The sequence below is a fragment of the Taudactylus pleione genome, unplaced genomic scaffold, assembly GCF_031769625.1.
Source record: "Taudactylus pleione unplaced genomic scaffold, aTauple2 ptg000007l, whole genome shotgun sequence".
Classification (NCBI taxonomy): Eukaryota; Metazoa; Chordata; class Amphibia; order Anura; family Myobatrachidae; genus Taudactylus; species Taudactylus pleione.
The window spans coordinates 22,969,150-22,994,306 of record NW_028284410.1 but is presented as its reverse complement, the minus strand read 5'-3'; the positions used below and the strand labels follow the sequence as shown (position 1 = coordinate 22,994,306).

The 25,157-nt window shown below is 43.8% G+C and overlaps 1 protein-coding gene across 1 annotated transcript in view; it reads left to right on the top strand.

Moving 5' to 3' along the window:
- RUNX3 (RUNX family transcription factor 3) overlaps positions 1-24,859 on the top strand; it is a 77,203-nt gene extending 52,344 nt beyond the window's left edge. The window contains exon 5 of the mRNA XM_088460580.1: positions 19,461-24,859. Within this exon, the coding sequence (XP_088316706.1) occupies positions 19,461-19,978 (518 nt within the window). The 3' untranslated portion in view covers positions 19,979-24,859. The remainder of the gene's footprint in view (positions 1-19,460) is intronic.
- The last annotated feature ends 298 nt before the right edge of the window (positions 24,860-25,157 follow it).

The window sequence follows — 25,157 nt, the reverse complement described above, 5'->3', positions numbered from 1 at the left end:
GCCATTACTTTTGTGAACACCCGAGGAGCCGTGGAAAGGCCAAATGGTAGGGCCTGAAACTGGTAATGGAGGTCCAACACTGTAAATCTGAGGTAGCGCTGATGAACCCTGGCAATGGGGATATGCAGGTAAGCATCCTGAATATCCAGGGACACCATAAAATCCCCAGGCTGCATAGCTAAAACAATAGAACGCAGAGTCTCCATCCGGAACCGAGGGACCCTTAAAAACTTGTTCAGGGACTTGAGGTTGAGTATAGGTCGGTATGATCCATTTGGTTTTTGAACCAGAAAAAGGTTGGAGTAATATCCGGCCCCCCTCAGAAGCAAATGATGTCTCCAAAGCGTCCGCCCACCTTTCCATAGCCTGGGCCACCCAGCAGACAGCCATAGCTGGTCTAGATGCTCCTCCAGCAAGGGAATAGATGGACTTAAGACACACCTCCACCTTACGGTCTGTAGTATCCGTCAGAGAAGACATAGACGGCATAGGCAAAGTTGCGCTCTTTACTAAGCGCGTAACGTGAGAATCCACCTGAGGAGGAGACTCCCATTTAGTGAAATAATCTTCCGCAAAGGGATAAGTACGTGCCAGACGCTTGTGAGGTTGAAATATTTTTCCTGGAGATTTCCAGGCCTCCTCTATGTGATCAACTAGCTGACCAGATAGGGGGAAAACTGCTGCAGCTCCTTTAACCTCTTTAAAATAAGCATGAGTAGGCGCTGCAGGTAAGTTGTAGTCAGTAATTACCATGGCCGCATGGACTGCCCGTATGAGGCCTGGAATGTAAATACTAGACTTAGCCTCTGCTTGAGGAGTGTCAGTGTCCGACAAATCTAGAATTTCGCCCTCATCAGACGACCCGTCATCCTCATCATCCTGAGCGGATGGATATGACAATAACGGTCTTTTAGCAGGTCTGGATTGATCCTGCTGTATGCTCCGCACCCCAGAATCAGACAAACCTGGGTCAGCCTGATTAAGGACCTGTTGCGGGGGGTACTGCATTACTATCGGTCCCAGAACTCCCAGAACAGGAGGCGGGACTACCGCCTGCTGTGCAAACCCCAATTGTGGAAACGTAGGAGGGGCTGCAAGCCTATTTACAAGAACAGTCAGGGCTTGTGCAAAACAAGCCCAAGGTGGTTCCTGAGAGGTGCTGGGTACAGCAGAGTTACCAGGGACGGCCAAACATGCAGCACATAACCCATCCTGGAGTACCGCCCCCTCCCCCACACCTGCTTTACATCTGGAGCAGGAAAATAGGAGAGGTGCTCCTCTAACAGAGTCCTCACTGGACATAGTGGTATGTGACTCTCCTCTCACAGAAATAAATCATATACTGTGAGGTAAATTCCTACCCTGACAGTACTGGCACTGAGAGGGCTGGTCAAGAGGAAGAAATAGGGATAGCTAAAATGGCTGACAGGAGAAAAGATCACACACACACACACAGCGCTAGCATAAAGTCACATACAATGCAGAAGCGCTGCACTAAGTGCACTATCACTTACACAGACTTACAGCCTGGCAGTGATAGCGCTACATACGCTGACCTTTACTGGAGGAGAGTTATGTAAGGGGCACCCCAGGCTCCGCACCCTGTCACCACAGCGTCTGTCACATAAAATGGCCACCGGAGGATGAAGGGAGGCGGGCCTGAGGAGGATCACTGCCTCAGCCCGCCAAAGCCTTAATGTAAGGCGCCGACAGCAGTGATGGGGAGGAGCCTCCTGTGCGCTACAGGGAAGGCATCCTCCCCTGGCAGGCCATTAACCCCCCGGGATGCTGGAGCGCGTTCCGCAACGCTCCAGCCCCGTATCCCTGGTGGTCTAGTGGAGAGCGCAGGCATCCGCCTGGCTCCACTATACTGCCTTCCCCAGGGAGCCCCCAGCCCTGGGGACGCCGGACTGTGATTCAGCGGGCGCCTACCGCAGACGCCCGCTGCTTACCTGCTGCCCCCCGTAGGTCCGGCCACAGTCCCAGGCCCCCGGAGGTTCCGCTAGCAGGAACCCCCAAGAGCCCGCCGAGCTCCCCGGATCACTACCGGTGGTCGGCGCCGGCGGGGGTGTCGGAGCGGTAGCATGGACGTCCGCTGGACAGTCCTATGCTACCGCTCTTGAAGATCTTCAGGGGTTGTTACACAGCCCCCCTCTGCGATGACCAAGCTTCCCGGCTGGGCACCTACTGAAAACTGAGGTGCCTTGGCCTGGGGGCGGGGTATAGGAGGGGGCCCAGTGCATCCTGGGAGGACATCTTTAACTCTGTGGTGCCCATGGCTGTGGAGCCAAGACCTATACCCAAGGGATCCCTGTGGATCCCTAAGGACCCTGAGGTAGAAATTGAGTGATATTAAAATGAATAGATCATAGATGTATGCAAGTTTGATACACACACACACACGTTCCAGAGTGCATAAGAAAAGGGGAGAGGGTAGTGGAGAGATGAGGATAATGCTGAAAAGACCATAATTACAATATGGGTTGGAAGTTTTAGGGCCTCATTTATCACTGAGTTTTATCATTCACAATGAGTGATAAAACATGTTGCATATGATAAATGGTGCTCCAGCAAATTAGCTCCCAACTGTCATTTTCTCAAACAGATGACAGTTGGGAACTGATTGGCTGGAGCACCACTATCATACACAGTGAGTTTTATCGTGAATGATAAAACTCATTGATAAATAATGCCCTCAGAGTGGAAGGAAAAGAGTGGCGATTGCTCTGGGCTCAGAGTTATTTGAGATGTTGCCAGCAGCCATGAGAAGGATCATTGTGAGAAAGTATATGGGAGCAGGGGTGGCTTAAGGGAGGAAGGGGCCTGTGTGCAGTCCCCCTCCTTTATCACTGACGGCGCTGTTGAGTAGACTCTGGCCTGAGTCCACTGCGTATGTGCAGGTGTCCGGGAACATGGCGTACGTACCATGGGCCTGTTTCTGTAAGGATTGTAATTGCAAAGCTGCACGCAGATATGGTAATGCACAGGAGGCATCACGCCCCTGTGCATTACTTAACTGAGCTGCGTTGTCCAACGCAGCATCGTTAATCTGCGTGCCATCGGTCGGCTGCGGTGACCCATGGGGTCCCGCAGCCGGCCGCTGCAGTTTAGGGGAAGTGGCCAGGAAATCTCCGTCAGCCGACTGAGATCCTGGCTTCTTCCCTCCCCCGCAACGGCGGAAACACGCCTCCTCCTCCCTGTCCACAAACGGCAGCAGACTGTCAATCATTGACAGTCTGCTGCCAGTTTGCGTGTAGCTTCGCAGACCCGTTCTGCACATGCGCAGAACGGGTCTGGCGCCTGCGCAGATTCCCAAACATCAGAAATCTGCTGAATCAGGCCCTATGTTGGCAGTGATTTTTCTACTGTGCATGAGCAAAGCTCCGGGAAAATAGTCGATGAACAATTTTCCCAGTGATTTGTGAAGCGCCGCTACGGTATTCAGCAGAGGTAAGTAGTATATATCACTAAATGGCCAGTTACACATGCGGTAACAACAGTTTCCATATATTTAAGGTAACAGTCATTTAAAGTTTTCGGTGTTTACCTGCCTGTCTGAGCCCTGCTCCGTCCTATGGGAAGGAGATTAAGGGATGCGAAGAGGGATCCGTGTGGATCTCTCAACTGCCTCCTCACTGCCTACCCAGCAACTTAGCGCATGTGTGACCTCAGGTCACATATGCGCAGAAGCTGGTGACGGGACAGAAGTAGCAGTGTTACTAGGGAGGCCAATCCCGGGATTTTGTGAAAAAAATTCTGGGATTTGAATCCCAGGATTGGTGTTTCCAATCCCGGTATTTCCAGGATTGAACTGCGCATGCGCAGTGTAGCCGGGCAGCGCTGAGCACTTGGCTCAGAGGGCGCTGCCCCAGCCTGGCGGCAGGCTATGTGGCTGAGCGGTTGCTTGTGACATCAGATGTTATGCGGCACAGCCCCAGCCAGCTCGCCCCCTCAACAGTCGCCTGCCCGTGGAGGTGAGCCACCGATATTGACGGTGACTAAAGTGTAAAGTGCTGCAGACACGTGGCCCTGGTGACACTGTGTCACTCAGTGTCACTCTACCGGCAGCTGAACGTCTCCTGCAGCCGGAGACTCTGAACTATCATTGCTCTGGCCTCCCTGCAGTCTCTCCCTGCAAGGGCATGGACTGCTTGCTGAAGTTGCTGCACTGCTGCTTCACCTGGACTAGACTGGAGTGGAGAGAACTCTGGAGGGTCAACTGAATGTTTGTTTTTAGTTTTTTTCTTAGGCTGGCTGGGGGGGCCATGATAATTATTTTATTCCTGTGGGGGTTTGGAGGGGACGAGTGACAAAAAGTATAGAAGAATAAACTTTTGATTGCTCAACTTAATCCCGGGGATCCTGGGAATCCTAGAATTTAGATTTTATCAATCCCGGAATTGAAAAAATAAGACGGGATTGGCTTCCCTAAGTGTTATTGATTGTGGGGACAGCTGTTTTTGGAGAAGCTGTCCCCGCACCGGATCTCGGCTGAATTGCTTCGGTTATAAGTATCCCCCATGGCGAGGTGGATACCTAAGTATCCCCTGCGGCGAGGTGGATACTTAATCATCAGGCCTTACGGCCCCTGATGATGAATAGACCCCTATGTGAGGGGGTATTACTGTATGTATGATAGTTTGATAAATAGAGTGAAATATACTATTATAATATGCACAGTATTTCTATCTATTTTATAATATTTGACAATGAAGATATAGTAATAGAACTTTTGTTTGCAACCGGCATTAGACCTGCTATGTGTGCTAAAGTTCAGTCAGATCATGAGTGTAAATATGCACATACATAAAATGCTAATCCGCCTTACTAAATCATCCTATAGTGAATATATTACAAACTGTAAACCAGTCTTTGGAACACATAAACAGAAATGTACAGATTAGACTTAGGGCCTGATTCAGACCCACTCGCGAGCGGCTGTCCGCTCGCAAGTGGGTCGATGGTCTGCACTACGCATGCGCACGACGGAGGGAGCTCCGTCGTGCGCATGCGCGAGACGCGCCGAGCGAAGGACTTTCCTTCGCTCGGATTGTCTGATCAAAGGGGGCGTGCTGTCGATGTTGATTGACAGCACGCCCCCTTTGGTGGGCGTGCCGTGGGCGTGCCTCCCAGACGGAGGCATTCCCAAGGAAACGCCTACCGTCAGAAGCCGGCCCCACTGACATCACTAGTGATGTCAGTGGGAGTGATTTTGGCTCTGATAGAGCCAAAATCACTCCTGGCCTTGCAATTGAGAAACTCAACCTCAGGCTTCTGCTCGCAGTGGCGATGGTCGCGATGGTCAAGACCATCGCGACCATCACCCTGCACGCTCGTATATGCTGTGGGTGGTGACCCACAGCTATACGAGCGTCCAGGAGAACGCTCCATATTTATGGAGGTGGGCCCTGATTCAGAGCGTCCGGCTCTGAATCAGGGCCTTAGTTCAACTTGGACAATCAATTTTGCTTCAGCGTCTGTTCATCAAAGCTTTAAAAGAAGGAATAAAAAAGACCATAGTCATTCATTTTGCATGGAAATATTTTATATGACAAAACACACAATAAACACTAATGCTGGCCATACACTAGTACGACCAGCATAAGATGAGATTCATCTAACGATTTCCTTTGAACTCCCCGGCAGCTCCCTGGCAGTCCCGACCGCACAATTGACACACGAAGTACATACGATTTCATGATACGATCGATCTGCAGTTTAGGAGGGAAGGTCATTGAAAGAACACTTCTTCAAAATGTACTCAAATGACACCGGTCAGACGCATGATGCATCGCATACACAAATACACTGCACAAACTGCATACAATTACAATAGATATGATTGGCTGCACATCTGATCATACGATATGTTTTAAGAGCAGCGGGAGCGCGCATTGGATCGTATCCTACCTAAATACTATACGATTTCGACACAATTCCTCGTACGACGCGTCTAAAATCGGGCAATCAGCCTGAAATCGTGCTAGTGTATGGCTAGCATTAGAAATAGGAAGGCAGCCGATATGTGTGGATGAGATCATGATATACTGTAAACGGTCCCAAATATAGTCGGTCTGCAGTCTTTTGGGTTTTCACTAGTGGGACCTTCTCTTTTACTATTTTATTTATTGACTTTGGACCTGATTCATAGATGGAAAGATTTGCAGAGCCGCATACATGCAGCTGTGCAAATCATCCATGTCTGATGCAAATACAGAAGGAAGTGTGCAACACCTGCTTGCTGCATTTGCGATCCCAGCACTGCGACCGACGTCGCAGGCTGGATCACCATCGCAAGTATTACGACCGATGGTCGCTACTGTTGCTACTTTGGTCAGGCTGCAGGAGTTGAAGCCTCCCGCAGCCTGGCCGGGGACTGGCCACGCAAGAGGCCGGGAATCTGCATCCACCAACGCAGACCCTTCCATTTCCCTCCAGGAAAACAGAGACGACAAGCTCCTGTTTATGGGAACGGCAACCAGGCATGCCCCTGCTCTGCCACCCGAACACTGCAGCATGTCAGTCATGCTGCGGCTTGTGGGGTCTGCGAGCGACAGACGCAGACCCCTAGCTTTCAGAAATGTGCGTTCATCTTCTGATGAACGTACATCTATGAATCAGGCCCTTTCTGAATGGAATATACTATTTGCTATCTGAATTGGGCCAGGAGTAAATGAAAAGATAGGTCTGCCTGGGAAATTCAGAAGTGAACCCTCCATGGGCATGTTGCATTCAGGAAGGAGATGCCCTATAATTGGGAGTGGGCACTACTGTGGTTGAGAAGATGATTTAAGGTAAACAATGTATACTCTAAGGGCCTGATTCAGCAGTTCATGCTAGTGCACTGCTGAATGCAGATTCCCAATGTTCGGGAACCTGCGCAGGTACCTGACCCTTACTCAGGACTGGCCCGAGCCCAATTTGTTTGGTAAGCGAATATTTTTTGGGGCGCCCCTAGGGGTCCTGTTGTGCACGCCAAAAGCACGCAAAACAAAAAAGATTAAGGGGGGCGTGGTCTAGTATGTAAAGCCATACACATACCTAAACCATGTTCACATATATACAGTATACAGTCAGGTCCATAAATATTGGGACATTGACAGAATTTTCAGATTTTGGCCTATATTCACCACCACAATGGTTTTGAAATGAAACAAACAAGATGTGCTTTAACTGCAGACTTTCAGATTTAATTTGAGGGTAATTACATCCAAATCGGGTGAACGGTGTAGGAATTACAACAGTTTCAATATGTGCCTCCCACTTTTTAAAGGGCCAAAAGTAATGGGACTATCATCTCAAAAGCTATTTCATGGACCGGTGTGGGCTATTCCCTCGTTATTTCATTATCAATTAAGCAGGTAAAAGGTCTGGAGTTGATTCTAGGTGTAACATTTGCATTTGGAATCAGTTGCTGTCGACTCTCAATATGAGATCCAAAGAGCTGTCACTATCAGTGAAGCAAGCCATCATTAGGCTGAAAAATCAAAACAAACCCATCAGAGAGATAGCAAAAACATTAGGTGTGGCCAAATCAACTGTTTGGAACATTCTTAAAAAGAAAGAACGCACCGGAGAGCTCAGCAACACCAAAAGACCCGGAAGACCATGGAAAACAACTGTGGTGGATGACAAAAGAATTATTTCTCTGGTGAAGAAAAACCCCTTCTCGACAGTTGGCCAAATCAAGAACACTCTCCAGGAGGTAGATGTATATGTGTCAAAGTCAACAATGAAGATAAGAGTTCACAAGAGTGAATATAGAGGGTTCACCACAAGATGCAAACCATTGGTGAGCCACAAAAACAGGAAGACCAGATTAGAGTTTGCCAAATAACATTTAAAAAAGCCATTACAGTTCTGGAACAACATCCTATGGACAGATGAGACAAAGATCAACTTGTACCAGAGTGATGGGAAGAGAAGAGTATGGAGAAGGAAAGGAACTGCTCAAAATCCAAAACATACCACCTCATCAGTGAAGCATGGTGGTGGTAGTGTCATGGCGTGGGCATGTATGGCTGCCAATGGAACTGGTTCCCTTGTATTTATTGATGATGTGACTGCTGACAAAAGCAGCAGAATGAATTCTGAAGTGTTTCGGGCAATATTATATGCTCATATTCAGTCAAATGCTTCAGAACTCATTGGACGGCGCTTCACAGTGCAGATGGACAATGACCCGAAGCATACTGCAAAAGCAACCAAAATGTTTTTTAAGACTAAATAGTGGAATGTTATGCAATGGCCAAGTCTATCCCCTGACCTGAATCCGATTGAGCATGCATTTCACTTGAAGACAAAACTGAAGGGAAAATGCCCCAAAAACAAGCAGGAACTGAAGACATTTGCAGTAGGGGCCTGGCAGAGCATCACCAGGGATGAAACCCAGCGTCTGGTGGTGTCTATGCGTTCCAGACTTCAGGCTGTAATTGCCTGCAAAGGATTTGCAACAAAGTATTAAAAAGTGAATGTTAGATTTAGGATTGTTTAGTTTGCCCCATTACTTTTGGCCCCTTAAAAAGTGGGAGGCACATATAGAAACTGTTGTAATTCCTACACCGTTCACCTGATTTGGATGTAATTACCCTCAAATTAAATCTGAAAGTCTGCAGTTAAAGCACATCTTGTTTGTTTCATTTCAAAGCCATTGTGGTGGTGAATAGAGGCCAAAATCTGAAAATTCTGTCAATGTCCTAATATTTATGGACCTGACTGTATAACTATGCAACTTCATATCTACACAAATGTATAAATAATTACTCTGTCTAATATGTATATACACACACACAGGTTTCTTATGGGAATGAGGAGGACAAGTACAGATTACAAGAGCCCAGGAGTGCAGTGAAGGCATTAGGGACAAGGTTCACATGGAACCACATTCAATTGGGACAGAGTACTCCAGTTTGATAGCACAACTCGGCTTTTGATATGAACTGTCAGCCTGCACTCTACTGCTGTGCCAGCTTCCTGTATATCTTACAGGTCTCCAGGCTGGTAGAAGCTAGCATGGGTGTCAGTATACCCTGCTGAAAATTCACTCTCCCACAAGGCACTATGTCACCCCCAGTGATTGCTCTGAGTTAAAAAAAATTGTGGGTCCCAGGGACCCCTCACTTTAACAAATAGGGGTCCCACTACACTGTTTCCAGGTCCCGTCACATATAGGGGGGAGGGCTGGTATCAGTTGAGACAGTGCTGGGGGCAGGTAGCAGCTGGGGTAATGGGGGTTAAGGTCAAGCAGCAGTTGGGGTAAAGCGGGGGGTAAAGGCAGGAATAAGTTGGAGTAGACTTTGGGTTAGAGGGGAGTAAGGGTAGGCAGAGCTGGCGGTAGGGAGGGGGCAGTTGCGTCAGTACTGGGTGTAGAGAGAGGGCAAGTGTAGATAGCAGTATGTGTGCAGTGATTGTGTAAGCAGTATGTATGTGTACAGTGGTTGTGTGTGCAGTATGTATGCATGCAGTGGTTGTGTGTGCAGTGGTTGTGTGTGCAGTATGTATTTGTGCAGTGATTGTGTGTGCAGTATGTATGTGTGCAGTGATTGTGTGTGCAGTATGTATGTGTGCAGTGGTTGTGTGTGCAGTATGTATGTGTGCAATGATTGTGTGAGCAGCAGTATGTATGTGTGTAGTGATTGTGTGAGCAGCAGTATGTATGTGTGCAGTAATTGTGTGAGCAGCAGTATGTATGTGTGCAGTATGTATGTGTGCAGTGGTTGTGTGTGCAGTATGTATGTGTGCAGTATGTATGTGTGTAGTGGTTGTGTGAGCAGCAGTATGTATGTGTGCAGTATGTATGTGTGCAGTGGTTGTGTGTGCAGTATGTATGTGTGCAGTATGTATGTGTGTAGTGATTGTGTGTGCAGTATGTATGTGTGTAGTGATTGTGTGAGCAGCAGTATGTATGTGTGTAGTGATTGTGTGAGCAGCAGTATGTATGTGTGCAGTGGTTGTGTGTGCAGTATGTATGTGTGCAGTATGTATGTGTGTAGTGATTGTGTGTGCAGTATGTATGTGTGTAGTGATTGTGTGAGCAGCAGTATGTATGTGTGTAGTGATTGTGTGAGCAGCAGTATGTATGTGTGCAGTGATTGTGTGAGCAGTATGTATGTGTGCAGTATGTATGTGTGCAGTGGTTGTGTGTGCAGTATGTATGTGTGCAGTATGTATGTGTGCAGTATGTATGTGTGCAGTGGTTGTGTGAGCAGCAGTATGTATGTGTGCAGTGGTTGTGTGCGCAGTATGTATGTGTGCAGTATGTATGTGTGCAGTGGTTGTGTGTGCAGTATGTATGTGTGCAGTGATTGTGTGAGCAGCAGTATGTATGTGTGTAGTGATTGTGTGAGCAGCAGTATGTATGTGTGCAGTGATTGTGTGAGCAGTATGTATGTGTGCAGTATGTCAGGGTTGCCTACCCTCCCGATTCGGGCGGGAGCCTCCCGATAAACGGGTGCAGCTCCCGCCCCCCCGGAAAGGCAGGCAAGCCTCCCGCCTGCCGCCGATCCCCCGACCCCCCCTCCGAATTACCTGATAAACCCCCGCAGCGGGGGGGCCGCTGACGCGATTCGCGTCATTTTGGCCCTGCCCCCTGCTTTGCAATGCCTATTTTTCCTGCATTGTGTAGCGGGGGCAGGGCTAAAATGACGCGATCGCGTGGCCCTGCCCCCTGTCACGCCCGCAAACTGACCTCACCTCATTTGGACCGCCCCCTTTTGCCGGCCACGCCCCCTGTGTTGCCGATCTGGCTGCTCCCTCCCGGAAGGAGCAGCCAGATTGTCGGCAAGTATGCAGTATGTATGTGTGCAGTGGTTGTGTGTGCAGTATGTATGTCTGCAGAGGACCTGTGGCCTAATAGGGCACTTTCCACCCCGCATCCCCTGAAAGGGTCCCTTTAACTGACATTCACAATGCTCCTACACCCAGTGGCTGCACAGTTCCCCCACCCCACATAGAACCACACACATACACTTCACTCGATCCCCTCCCCTCTCCCTCCCCTACCCGACACGCTCACACCCAGGTCTTGTACTTACCTCTTCCTCAGAGCCAGAGTAGTGTGCGGCATCACGGTGACAGCAGATGTGACCCCCTCGTAGTAGCAGCAATGCTGCCCTCCCCTACGGAGCCCAGAGGAGCAGTGGGAGAGAGAGGCAGGGGCAGACTGCAGGCTCTGGGATAAATGGCAGCCCCGCCTCCCTCATGGCAGTGGTGGCCGACCAGCGATCTACGAGGAGACAGGCAAGGTGGCCCGGTGACATCACAGCGGTCACATGAGTAGGAGGCAGAGGCCTCAGGCGACCATTGGTTAAGGAGATGTCAGCCTTAGTGATTGGCTGGGGATGCTGTTGTTATTGACCGGCAGCAACATCCCCTCCCCGCCTGGTGCCTGCTGCCCGCTGGTGGCCCAAAAGCACCCCACAAATGCTGGCCCCCTGCAAACGCCACAAACACGCATCTCCCACTGCACACACACCAACTGACGTCGCGCTAACGTCAATGACAGCAGGCGCGCATCACCTCCTATCATTTTGGAGGAGTCTGTCAGTCTTCGCGGCGCCCTCTTCATTCTGGCGCTCTACGCAGTCGCGTACCCGGCGTATATGTCGGGCCGACCCTGCCCTTACTGCACAAGTGCAGTATGAGTCCTGCCTGTTCACACACAGAGCAGCAGTGATTGACCGAAACGGAGGTGTGTCTCCGCCTTTGGGGGGGGGTGGAAAAGGCCAGGATCTTCATCGGCTGACAAAGATTTCCTGGCCTCTTTCTCTCATCTGCTGCAGCCAGCTTGCGTGATCCCATGGGTCACTTAGCCGGCCGATGTTCTCGCAGATTATACGATGCTGTGTTGTACAACGCAGCTTGGATAAGTAATGCATGCAGGTAGCGTGATACCTCCTGCTGCATTATCATAATTGATAGGATGGATTGCTTGGTTGCAGCTTTGCAATTTTGAATCAGTAAATTAGCAGAGGCCTAATGTATATTAAACAGAAAGATGGAGGGCTGATAATGACATGGCATGCTTTGGTAACCGGGGCTTATCTGTACTCTGCATCTGTTGTGAATTGCTTACTTGATTTTATCTCACTTCTCACACTGAGTTAGTACCTCCACCCAAGCTTCACAGGATATTGGTAGCAATCCACTACAGGTTGGCTTGGGGAACCTTACCTAGAGGAATTTAGGTTAGTAAATCACTTCCCTAATATACATTATTTAAATAATGTACGAAAGTGCAGTTAAGTCCTTAATAAGGGAGCTAGTAATTTAATATTCAGGAACTCTGTATGACCAACAGCTATAAATGGATCCAATGAAATAATTGATACACATAAATGTAAGTGTTATTCCACAATGACAATAATACATTAGATACATACATATATTCCCTCAGAATACTTGAATTGATGCCATAAATTTACCGATATTACAGATTTAAAATTACCAATATATTATAGTTCAGTGGTATGGCCCTTAGACACTTGACCGTTTATGTCCCCGAACTAGTGGCGTCACTGAGTTCGGTGACACCTGGTGTGACAAATAGACCAAAGGCGTGCGCACATGAGAAGGGGTGTGGCCTCAAGGGGAAGGGGCGGTATAGCAAATCCTGTGTACTGACTAAAGAAGAGGTGCTCCCTGATGTGTCTCACTTATCCCATAGTTCTGTGGGACATAACTCCTCACCTCGACTCCCTTACTATCACTTGTGATTGGGTCTGTCTTTCTGGATATGAAATATTATTCTGCAACTTGTATGTTTATTCGAACCCTGTTATATAAAATAGGAGGCAAAGGTGCTACTATATTAAAGGTATTTCTATTTCTAATCCTTAGTCCTGCCAATGCTTTGCTGCAACCCCATTTATGTAAGTACTGTATTGAGGTACTTTCTCAGGTTTGACACTTTAGTGGTGATTATAAGTAGTCTAACAGACCTGCCTCTTCCATCTGTATGCTGTAGTTTTTGCACCATATGGGGCAATTCCCATGTTGTGCACTTTTTCCTCAACTTAAGACCTGATTCAGTAGGAAATGCAATTGCGATCATAGCTGTGAATCCATACGGTACGCAGCTGCTAAAATATGCTAATGCTTGCCAAAGCTCAGCCCGCATAAAGACGCCCACTACTGCTTTCTCATATCCGTCAAATCTCACTCTTCTGCATAAACATCGGTACCATCGACACATATCGGCCACTCATGCAGCATTAACAGCAGGTCTGACCAGCCGCAGACACTGCAAGACTCCTCGCACGCAGAGGGCTCTCAAGCTGCTTATGAAATTACAGTAGCTAATTTATGCACGCCCAGGAAACGGCGTTCAAATGGAGAGGCACGCCCAGGAAACGGCGTTCAAATGGAGAGGCACGCCTGCGTTTCTCCGACCACTCCTCCATCACCAAACGCTGATATCCTGTCACTCACTCTGCAATAGGTTCCTCTTTATGATCATAATCGCAATGCGAACACAGTGCACGCTCAGGGCCTGATTCAGAGCCGAACGCTATTTGCGCTCGCTCGTTCAGAAAAAGGGGCCGGCTATTTAAATTGAGCGCTCGCTCTTTGCGGTCTGTTGACGCCTCTATGTCTGAGTGAGCGAACAAAACATGCGCTCGCTATTTTGTAAAGATGACCCCTGGCCGCTTGCATCCTACGTCATCTCCGCTATTTATTTGATTAATCGAGTACATCGAAAGGCGTCTGAACTGCTCGCAGTGCTTGTGGTTGGATTTTCCTACCGCAATCATGCGAACAGTTCAGGCTAAGAAACAACCAAGTGACGTGGTCGATGACGCTGCTTTGTTAATTATGCACACCCTTAAAATGCCCGTTTTGACCGTTTGGCACGCCTGCGTTCGGATCTCCACTCCCCGTTTTCAAGCACCTTCCCCTGTTACTACCCACAAACGCCTCATCCTGTCACTCAAATTAGCAGGCACTCGCTATTTTGCGAGTGCTCGATTTCCGACCGCAATGACTGGTTGGCGCATGCGCATTACGACCCATACGCATGCGCAGTTGTGCGAACATCGCTCAGTAAACGAGCGGCCGCTTACGAGCGGCTCTGAATCAGGCCCTCAGTGCGTCTTATAAGCATGGGCAATGACAAACAATCGCTCGATGTGCATCCGTAGTTGCACTTGCGATCGGTACTGAGGGACTGATTCACTATGAATGCAGCCAGACATAAGGACGCCCACTTTCCCTTACATCCGTATACTAGGGCAACATAGCAAAACAATCAGTAACTTCGAGTAACATCGGACCCATACGCACACTTGCACAAGCCCTGACCTTACTCAGAAATTGCTAACAGCCACTCTGGCCTGACAGAGGAGTTTCGGCGCCCATTCCTACTCAGATTGCCAATGGCTGTCCAACGGTGATACGATGCTGCGTCTTTGGATGCAGCACTAAGATCTGCAATGTAAGTAGTGTGCACCTTTTGCCTTCAGATGCCTCCTGCGGCTTTAGCATGTTTTGCATCACTGCTGCGTCCAAAGACACAGAAGAGATGGGAATACCGCATTACTCTGAATGAGGTCCATCGTGTGCTAGGTACTTAAGTTTAGGGGGTTTGTTTTGTTTTTCGTGTGGACACATCTGTAACTTTAGTTGTTGGTTGGTTATCTGCACATTTGTCTTGTAATATTATTTCACCTTCATCTGGACACATTTCTACCATCAACTAGTTTCTGAGATTGAAAGGGTTGTCTGTTTTCCAGTATTGCATTATTCATTAATACTTCAGGGCCCAGAGTCAACGACTCCCCATCTACCTCTTGAGCCTCACTAGATTCAGTGTGCAGCAGTTGTATAAAGAAACAGGGCGGATGCCTAAAACCTGCCCAGGATAAAAGTATATAACTAGCCAGGCACCTATATAGACAGGAGCAGCATTTCCCAGCTACAACAGTTTGGAAGTGAAAAAAAAAATCTCTAAATTATTTGAAATTCTATTCCTAACATGAGCCACTGTTTGGCTACAATTATTTTACATGAGCTGATTTTAGTGGAAACATTTAAAATTCTGTCCTTTTAGGATAAAGAGGGCCTGAACATTATATAACTGCTGTACTATAATTGTGTCTGACATCTAGTAGCAAACATAGGAATTTCCAGTTCCCCGCAAGAATCTAACTATGGGAGTCACAATGCACACCATTATTTTAGGACTGATATCTAATGTCAGCAAGACTTGGAAATTTCCAGCTCCTGAATATACTTTCATAGCAAAGTATTTTAACCATGTAAAGATTGATTTAAGTCCTGTTCCCACTGAAATAAAAAAAATGATGTTTTAATTGCATTTAAATATAAAAGTCATGTATGTTTTAACGCTAGTAAAAGCATGTAAATGAGTATGGTGTTGGTTCTGATCCAAAGACCCCACAACATCTTACAATGGGAGAGCTTGTGGTGCAGAATCATTTTGGACACTGCCTGCTCTATTTACTTATGTTATTTCCTTTATATTATTTTTTTTAACATGTATTTATATATCCAGCATATTCTGCAGCACCATTTAATTGGGAATAATCACAGTATAAAAACAAGACTCAGGGGTATATTTACTAAAGTGAGAGTTTTTAGAAGTGGCCCATAGCAACCAATCAGATTCTACTTATCATTTAACTAGTAGCTTCTAGAAGATAATAGCTAGAATCTGATTGGTTGCTATGGGCAACATCTCCACTTCTAAAAACTCTCACCTTAGTAAATTTACCCCTCAGTATTAGCATACAAAAAAGAAGGTAGGAGGACCCTGCTCTTAGTTTAGGTGCCAAATAGTACATATTAATACAGCCAGTTTACAAGAAATTTTTTTTTACTTGGGACTATATAACCCAGTCACACAGCAATGTTGGTTTGGGGATCCGAGAGTTCATTGAGTATAATAAGGAAATGTACATTTTGAATGAGCTGCGCAAAAGGGCCTTAATCATACTTGACATAGTCCAAGGGGCAAGATTGTGGAGATATGGCCAGGTCATCACGTTTCCACTAATAAATGCCATGATTTGTGACATCTTCATGCAGTGTGGGTGTGGCCATGGATCCCATGATCATCAGGTTCCACCCACTTCATAGGGAAAATGTGCAAGACCCGAGAGTGTGGGAGAACATCCCAAAATGTATAACTCCCCCAGACATTCCAGGAGAGCAGGAGAGCATGTTAGTAATCTGGTAGATATCCCTAGGGATATTTAGAGGGCATGTACACATAGAGTCCTCCATTGTACACATAGAGTCCTCCATTTATCATATTATTACCCCATCCCTGACCAAAGTGCAAGCACTGTTCACAGGGCATGTAAAATGCAATTGAGTTCGACATCTAGTATTTCTGGTGGTTTTATTCTTAACACCAGTAACTAGCCTTAATGGTTTGTACAACATAAAAAGAAAATTCAGACTGTAACATTGTATTAGAATGAGGAACCCTTGTAAAAAGTATGGATTATTTTCTGTGTGTCTGCTACAGTATGTTATCATTATATTACAATATACTGTCAGTATAAATTCATGTTCTATCTAGAGCATAAGATAAATTACAAGTGGTTATGATTTACTAATTGTGTGATACCATACATCGACGAATCTATATGTACTTTAATGTACAAGGGTATAGTCCTTTTACTACCAATGACATTTTCTAAATTCACAAGCAGTTAAAATGTTAATGAATCCCATATAACTTACTAACCAGCAAAGCATTGTGAGACCACAGACAGGCAAGCCTAGAGTTTGGTTAGTATCCAACTGTATGGGGGAACAGACATTCTTCAAGACTTCTTTTCCTCTGGGGGTTTGAAAGTGTACAGAAAATAAACAGAGTTATAATAACAGTCTGCCAGCATCTGACATTATTAAAATATTGAAAGATTAACCCCTTGTGCTTTAGAGATTTTGCCAATTTACTTGAAATCCCAGGTTAAGACTATTGACTGTTTAGAGAATGAAGCCATCAATCACAGTCATTAAAGTGATCTGAAATTGTCCCTTACTGAAAAATCAGCTATATGATCTTTCATAGTGGGCACTTAAACCAAGAACACCGGACACTACTAATCAGCAGTACTGACCTTTACATGCCTTCTAATTTATATACATACCACACCTCACCACACTCCCAATCCAAAACATTGACATTTCCGTAGATAGATCAGTTCAGATTTGGAAGTTCTTGGTCCCTGTACTACGTCTCACAATGGTCAAATTCTTAGGGATAAATGGGCTCATTCACTTGGTGAAGCAGCTGGTGTGATTTTGAGAAGAAAATAAACATATCCTTGAAATATTTTGATTGGCAAAGAAAAGGTGCAATTCAGCACTCTAGCCAGCAGGTTTTACCATACAGGACAATATAGGAGTGGGTGAGACAAAGTATGTCACATACAAATGTCATATATTATGTCAATAATCTTTTTGTTCATCTGAAATGTTTACATAAATATTAATAAAGATATAGCAATTCATAACAAAAAATGTCACACATTTACATCTTATAAACACATAAATATGGAACATAGATAAGTAAAAAAAAAAGCAGTAAAGTGTAATATAGTAGCATATTCTCCCTGCGTGAATTCTACAGATTAAGTATGACAAGGAGAAGCACGCAATGAAGTGAAAAAATGTCTCACTTTGCAATTAATGTAACATTTTCCTTTGGTTTTACCATGTAATCCTTTACATGGGGTGGTAGCTGGAATTCCCTGTATATCAATGGGAGATTTGTGTAAACTTGCCCACATCTAAAAAAAAGAACACATGACACTTAACATCAATATATCTGTATAATTGGTATAGCAATTAGCAGTAGTTATTTGTAATTCCTTATTTTGTAATATATATACAATTTATTAACACTACTGCTGACAAGGTATATTGCATTGCCTTTTACGTAATAAATGCATATTATTATATAAACATACACACTCAGCATTCACCTACTTATATTACAAACTGTAATTCATTTAAATTCAGGGAATTATAGTACCAAAGTATTGTCATAATATGTCAAGCTGACAAAACACGTCACGGCCTCCCCTTCTGGTCAGTCCCTACACTGACACTCAAAAATATGAGCATTGCTCTGCACCATTTGGCTCCAGCTACTGTATCACATAGATTTTATATACAAATGATGCTTCTTCCATGGGTTCAGGTACTGGCTTAAAGAGACAGAACCACACCCAAGCATATCAATTAATGAGCACCTGGGGAATAAGCTGGCAAAATGTGACTTACATATGGGAAATTGGGGTGCCATAAAAACTGTGACCATTCAACCATCTGCAGTGCCTTTATTTTGTTGTTGTTTATTTTTTACATTTTTTGGAACTGGTCTACCATCCGTTCTTTTGCTTCCTGGGGATGCTAAAATGGTGTTTCTGAAGTGTATATGCTTAATAATAATAAAATTAAAAAAATGAATAACAGAACTGTTCTGTTTATTTTTTTAAACATGATTTATAAAAAGTTCAAAAAGATTAAAAAGACGTCCGCTGTGACATACATTTGTACTAATAGGACAGTTTATTGATGTAAATAAGTCACCTAGGAGAATATTCTTTCACAGAAATATAGCAGTGTCTAGTCAGCGACTGTTCAGGTCTTTTACTTCAACATGTCAAAGAGTTTGACCAACTATATTGTATAAAAAAAATATGCATCGGCTGTTTAACTTGGGTTATTCAGTGACACCACTGGAGGCAAATATTACCTTGGTGAGGGTATTTGGGGAAATATGTATGTGATGGCCATTGTAACCATTTGCATGCTGTCACATGCAGTAAAACTGCTAGTAAATCCATTCTTTTAATGCTAGAGAATAAATAACAAAAATAAAATGCTTCAAAATGGATTAGAATTACATTTTCAGCCATTCATAATATCTCTGTTTTTTTGTCCTATAACTGTAAATCCAACTTTCCTCTATCATCCCTGCTATATTTTTACTATTAGACCACTAAGAGGTCCTAAAGATTATTTTTTATATACTTTTAACCTTGCCTACTACTTTTCAACTAGTATTCTTGAACTAGTCTACTAGTAGACACCACAGAATGTTATTAGTATGGAAGTAAACTGTATGTGAGTGTACCTTCCCTGCCACACGCAGTATTGGAAGGTGCCTTCAGTGCATGTGCCAATAAAAGACTGTTTTATAGGAGAGGAAGTCAGCCTAGCACTTCATAGGTGCTAAGTCTGGGTATGGTCACACCCACAATGATGTAGTAAGAGCAGCCACGCCCTTTGTCCGAATTCATACAGATGTTGGGAGGCATTGTTTTTGAAGGCAGTAATGTCCTGAAATGCCTTTGTGATTAGGACATTATTTAGTCTTTATTACAACTAACAATTTTGAACTTATCAAGGGTTCAGATTTGCTTTGGTAAAATTATTCAAATGTATTTAAGACTAATGCAGCTGTTTCTTTATCTTTTCAGCAACAGATCTCAGTCCATTCTCGGACCATCGACAGTTTGACCGCTCCTTTTCCACTTTACCATCTCTTACTGAGTCCAGGTTTTCTGATGCTCGTGTGCATTATCCAGGAGCTATGTCCTCTGCCTTTTCCTACACTGCTTCTCCCTCAACAACTGGAATCGGAGGCATTAGTGTGACTGGAATGCCTGCCACCACACGTTTCCATCCCACTTACCTACCGCCTCCTTATCCTGGTTCATCTCAAAACCAAAGCGGACCATTCCAGACTAATGCATCGCCATACCATTTATACTATGGCACATCTTCTGGATCATATCAGTTCTCCATGGTTGCAGGGGAACGCTCTCCATCTAGAATGCTTTCTTCTTGCACAAGTGTAACAGCTGGGAACAACTTGATGAACCACAATCTGGCCAACCAGAGTGATGGAGTAGATGCAGACGGAAGCCATAGCAATTCTCCCACCACTTTGACCACCAGTGGTAGAATGGATGAGTCTGTCTGGAGACCGTACTAAGTGCACATAGAAGCAAAGACAGCTATTGCTGTAAAATCTCCAGCAAAGACAAACCAGTCACCATATGTGTTAAAACATGTAGCTGTAATCATTTTATGGTACTTAATGCAGTGTATTATACATACATAAATGTGTCACAGACTTCAATTTGAGTCCAAACAGAAGAAAATTGACTAAATAACTTTGGATGTGTCTGCAGATCTCCTGTTAGATTATAGAAGGGACCAATCTAATTACTATGTAAGCATTATCATCTCAACATGAAAAATATATTTCTCACCAAGATGGAGGATCAAACAAGAGTTGTAAAACTGCACTGAACTGACAAGCTCTTTAGATGTGTTCATCATGTGTGTATTTAAGAGTTTTATGTTTACAACAAATTAAGAAATGTAAGTGTACTTGCCATTCAAAAAAGCTCATACAACAACAACAACAACAAAAGGACTTGGGGCACACCAGCATGTCCATTTTATTTAAGTCAATTAAACATCAATATTGTAGTTGATACATGTAGACTCATACAGAGCATCTAAAATGAATCACAAAATGTTTTTATTTTCCCGAAAACTGATCTAAGAGATCTATTTTCCTACTTAGTTAGAGCACTTTTAAACTCATTCTTTAGGCCTCCCAAAGGTACATTTTTATTATCTGTTTTATAGATCATCTTGTGGTTTTTTCTTAATCCATACAAACTGATCATTATAGAAATATTTTTGAAAGTTTAGCATCGCAAACCAGTTACCTGGCACTAGACAAGTTACCCAAGTTAATTCCTGGGATATGCAGCATTTAGAAGACTTATACAATACTGACTTACTTGCCTGTTCTCCTGTAATGTCCTGCAGATTCCAGAATCTGGATTCTCCTGGGCGATCAGAAAAGTAGATGTCTCCAAGAGTGGAGTCTGGAGACCAGGCGGCTTGAATTGCGTCATTTTGGTTGCACCCTCTGCTTTACAATTCCGGTAATCACAACATTGTAAAGAGGGGGGCGAGGTCTTGATAGCGCGATTGCGCTGCCACGCCACCTGCATTGCCCACTTGGCCACAACAACCCCTTCCACGCACAGGTCCTGGGAGGGGGCAGCCAGAAAGTAGGTTAGTATGACCTAAGTAAATAGTTTTAAATTGGGGAACATTTTTGTAAACAGATGCACATGAAAAGGTGAAGAAACCCATATCAATTATCAGATTATGCAAACTTTGTAGCGCTGTTTAGAAAATTAAATGTATTTGTTTTTGTTAGGGATTTAGAAGCTCTTACATATGCACCCTTTTCTTTGAGTTCCCATCTAGAACAACAAAAGAGTCAAAGATCAGTATTGACAAAGGGAAATCTAATAAACCCATAGTTATTAGTTATTATTATGATCATTTTGACAGAAATTCAGGCTTTTTATGTCATGTGTAATTAGTTTACACTTAAGACAACTGTATATATCAAGGTCCAATAACAGAAAATATAGTTTGCCCTAATTATTTATTTAATATGTTAAATTGAATTATTTTAGTTAAATTGTTTACACAGTGAGTCCAGAGACAATGTTTTTATTTTGTATATTTCTAAGAGCGAAGACAGTGTAGTGTAGGCTTGATCGAAATATGGTACAGGAATTAGGTATGGATATACAAATTTTGTATATATAGCATCCGAGAGATTCAAAATAACTTGATATCAGCACAATCTACCATTATGTACCATTATCAAAGCATGAGATTTTTAATTAATACATCTTTAACTGTTATTAAATGATATGCATAGATTGTTTACACCATTTTATGCTGTCGTCATATAAGTAAATCGAAAGCAGCCATATATGGTAGAGCTCTCAATACAGACATCTGATCAAGCTCAATGATTTTGTTTTAACACCGTAGACGGCTTAGGTCGGGTACACACTAGAGCGATATCGGCATGATATGTAGTTTTGAGGCAAATTGGAACAACATATTATGTGTATGCCTAATTGCGCACTCTCGGGAGTCGTATATGACATCTTCTGGCTGGCCATTATACGGTCAATCAAAAGTTATCATGAACGATGTGGTGCACATCGTGTAGTATGTATGGCCAACCGGACGACAAGGCGATATTTTGTTCTGATTTGGCCTCTGAAAACGTCACCTCTTAAAGATGGTTGTTCTAGTGTGTACAGGAGCAACGATAAATCGTATACAATAAAAAGACATATTAAATCATTCCGTCGCTTGAAGGATTGCGCAGCGTGTATACTCAGTATGGTTTGTTCTGAGATGAAGGGAAATTGGATTGACCATTGCGTCATTTTGGCATCGTTCTGATGTGTACCTGACCTTACAGGTCATTTCCAAAATGAATGTCTCATTCTGTATTAGTGATTTTCTTTGTGCAATATTTTCTTCTGTAAAATTCATTTTGATGGATAAGATAAGTGCAACCTTGTATAAGCGAAGCAAATGATGAGCTATACACACCTGCGGTGCATATTAATGATAAATTGCCAATTTATGGCTGCACTGTACACAGCCTTATATCACTGTGTTTATATAATACCTTGCAGCCTCCAAATATTTATTTTGCAAATGTGGCATAGTCCAAATCAGGATCTAATACTCTTGTAAATAACATTTTTCACTGTCAATACACTGTATTTAATCTAGTAACTTTGATGGTGACTTTTCTCTGGGTCTGTGTAACGCCTTCCATGTCTACCTAAGTTTGACACAAGCATTGTGTTAGTATTAACGTACGACTTCAAAGTAGACAAGCTAAAAATATTTTCTATAAAATAAAATTTTGCTTTGCACTATTTCTGCTTACTTTGAATATGCAATATTTTGAAAAGATTTAATTGATTTGTTTTAATTTATGCATTTGTATATATATAAAAAGATATTTTTAAGGATTTATTTTATATTGTTGCAGGGACAATCGTATGCATTATATATTCACAAAAAGTTAATTTATTTGGTCTTAATGACATTACTTGATCTTTCATCACATATGTTTAGGAAAGAACACGTGTTTTTTACTACTTTTGAGAGGATAATGGTGTTTTATTCTAAATTGATAATGTACAGTATGCTGAAGTTTATATTGTCTGGCATTGTGATGGAGGTGGGTAAGAATATGATCCCAGGTGTTTTCCTAGGAACAAACACTGTCATGATACTTAAATACCATCCCTGAAAGTAGATACTTAGCGTAATTTATCAAGGGCAGCAGAAGGTCCATTATGCATATGGGGACTGGAGAAGTTATAATTTGTATTGAGCCCAGTGGTCAGCTATAACTGAGCAGAGGAAAACCAACATTGCACTACATAGTACATATACATCTCTAGTACACAGGTTCTCAAACTCGGTCCTCAGGACCCCAAACAGTGAATGTTTTACAGGTCTCCTCCTAGACCACAGGTAAATTTGTGATTGTGTCAGGGACGTGCAGTCAGGATAGGCAGGGGAGGCAGAGCCTTATTAGAATAATATAACGAAGATATTTATTATATTTATTTATAAACATCTTCTTTGTTTATAGTAATAATTTTTATAGTTAACACTCACAAACTTTGTGGAGCTCCCTGGGACTGCAGGGAGAGGAGAGATGAGGCAGCAGCAGCTCAGCCTTGCTTCTGTATAGTCAGACACTGCTTGCAGAGCTGGGGGCTGGGCTACACCACGGGCAGTAAGCTGCAGAGAAAGAGTACTAATAGAGGCATGCCTCTGAGTATGGGGGGCCTGCTTTGAGCGCTGATGGACACCTTGGATGTGTCATGTGACCAGCAGCAAGAGAAGACAGTGATGCAGGTAGGAGAATCAATGTACACTGAAGCTTAGTGTAGTGAGGGGAGAGTTACAGTGAGTAGGGGGTGAGATAGGCTCCCAGCACTCAGACCCATCTCCATGTGTACCTCCCCAGCCATTGACCTCACTGCACGTCATTGGATTGTGTGCTATACTGCCCTTAGTAAATTACTTTGTATGCTCATCAGCAGGTTGTCTTTTAAGCTTATGAAGAGAAGGTTTTCTTTTATCATACAAGTCTAAGTACTGTCAAAATATAGTGATGGCTCTCCCAGCACATCCTGGCTAGAAAACTATGGTATCTGGGCCTGATTCAGCAGAGGAAAGAATTACAAAGCCGCACACAACGTTTATTTGCTGTATTTGCTAAAATGCAAATACAGCAGGTGTCTGACACCTCCTGCTGCATCTGTGATCCTAGGGCTGTGACCAAGGTCGCAACCTGGGATCACATGTGCAGAATGGGTCCTGCGCACGCGCAGTTCCCCAATAATCGTGAATCTGTAATCAGCAGTGCACCGCTGAATCAGGCCCCCTATGCCTTACAGGATAGATCATTTGTGGGCACTTCAAAACCTAGGAATGTGGTATTATAATGGACACTTTAACATACAGACAGATTAATGATTTTATTTATATACCAATTGTATATGTGCTGACACATATCTAGGGTAACTGATAATATCTCTATGACTATAAATGAGCTGTGGAATGGGTGAACAAATGAAGGACATGGCTCAGAAGTAAAATACATTAAAAGAAATTTGGAGTGGATATAAATATTCTATAATACTCACCAATCATGTCACACTGTAACAAGTGAAAATCAAAGCATTGTATTTGTATGTACTGTGTATATGTATACAGAATGCAAATCAAGTCATAGAGCTGCACCATGGAAAGTAAGATAAGCCCAGAACTGTAAAGAGTGACCATGTGTGGGAACTATACATGTATAGAAAAGTTTGTGGTGTATATTTTTGTTTGTCAAACCTTAATTTTTACTTTTTTTTTCTTTTATTGGCTTTAAATAATTTAAATATAGCTTGTTAATTATTAAATACTGACAATAAATGTAAAAAGTTTTATTAGATAATATGTGAATAAATGTGATATTCAAATAAAAAAGTGTCTGGTTGTTTTATTTTGTAAATACTGACTTGTTGGGTTTTTTTGATGGGCAAAGCCGAATTCCTGAACTATTGCTATTGTCCCTTCTTTGACTTATGAGAGAAAAGTAAGAGGAGAGATGGTGGTGGAACAGGCCTGTGGGCAGGGCCAACGCTGCCATTAGGGCCTAGTGTACCGAAACCAGGAGGGCGCCACTGAGTCTGCCAAACAGGAAAATGATGGTTATCCTTAAAAGAGATCCATCCATCTACTACATGATG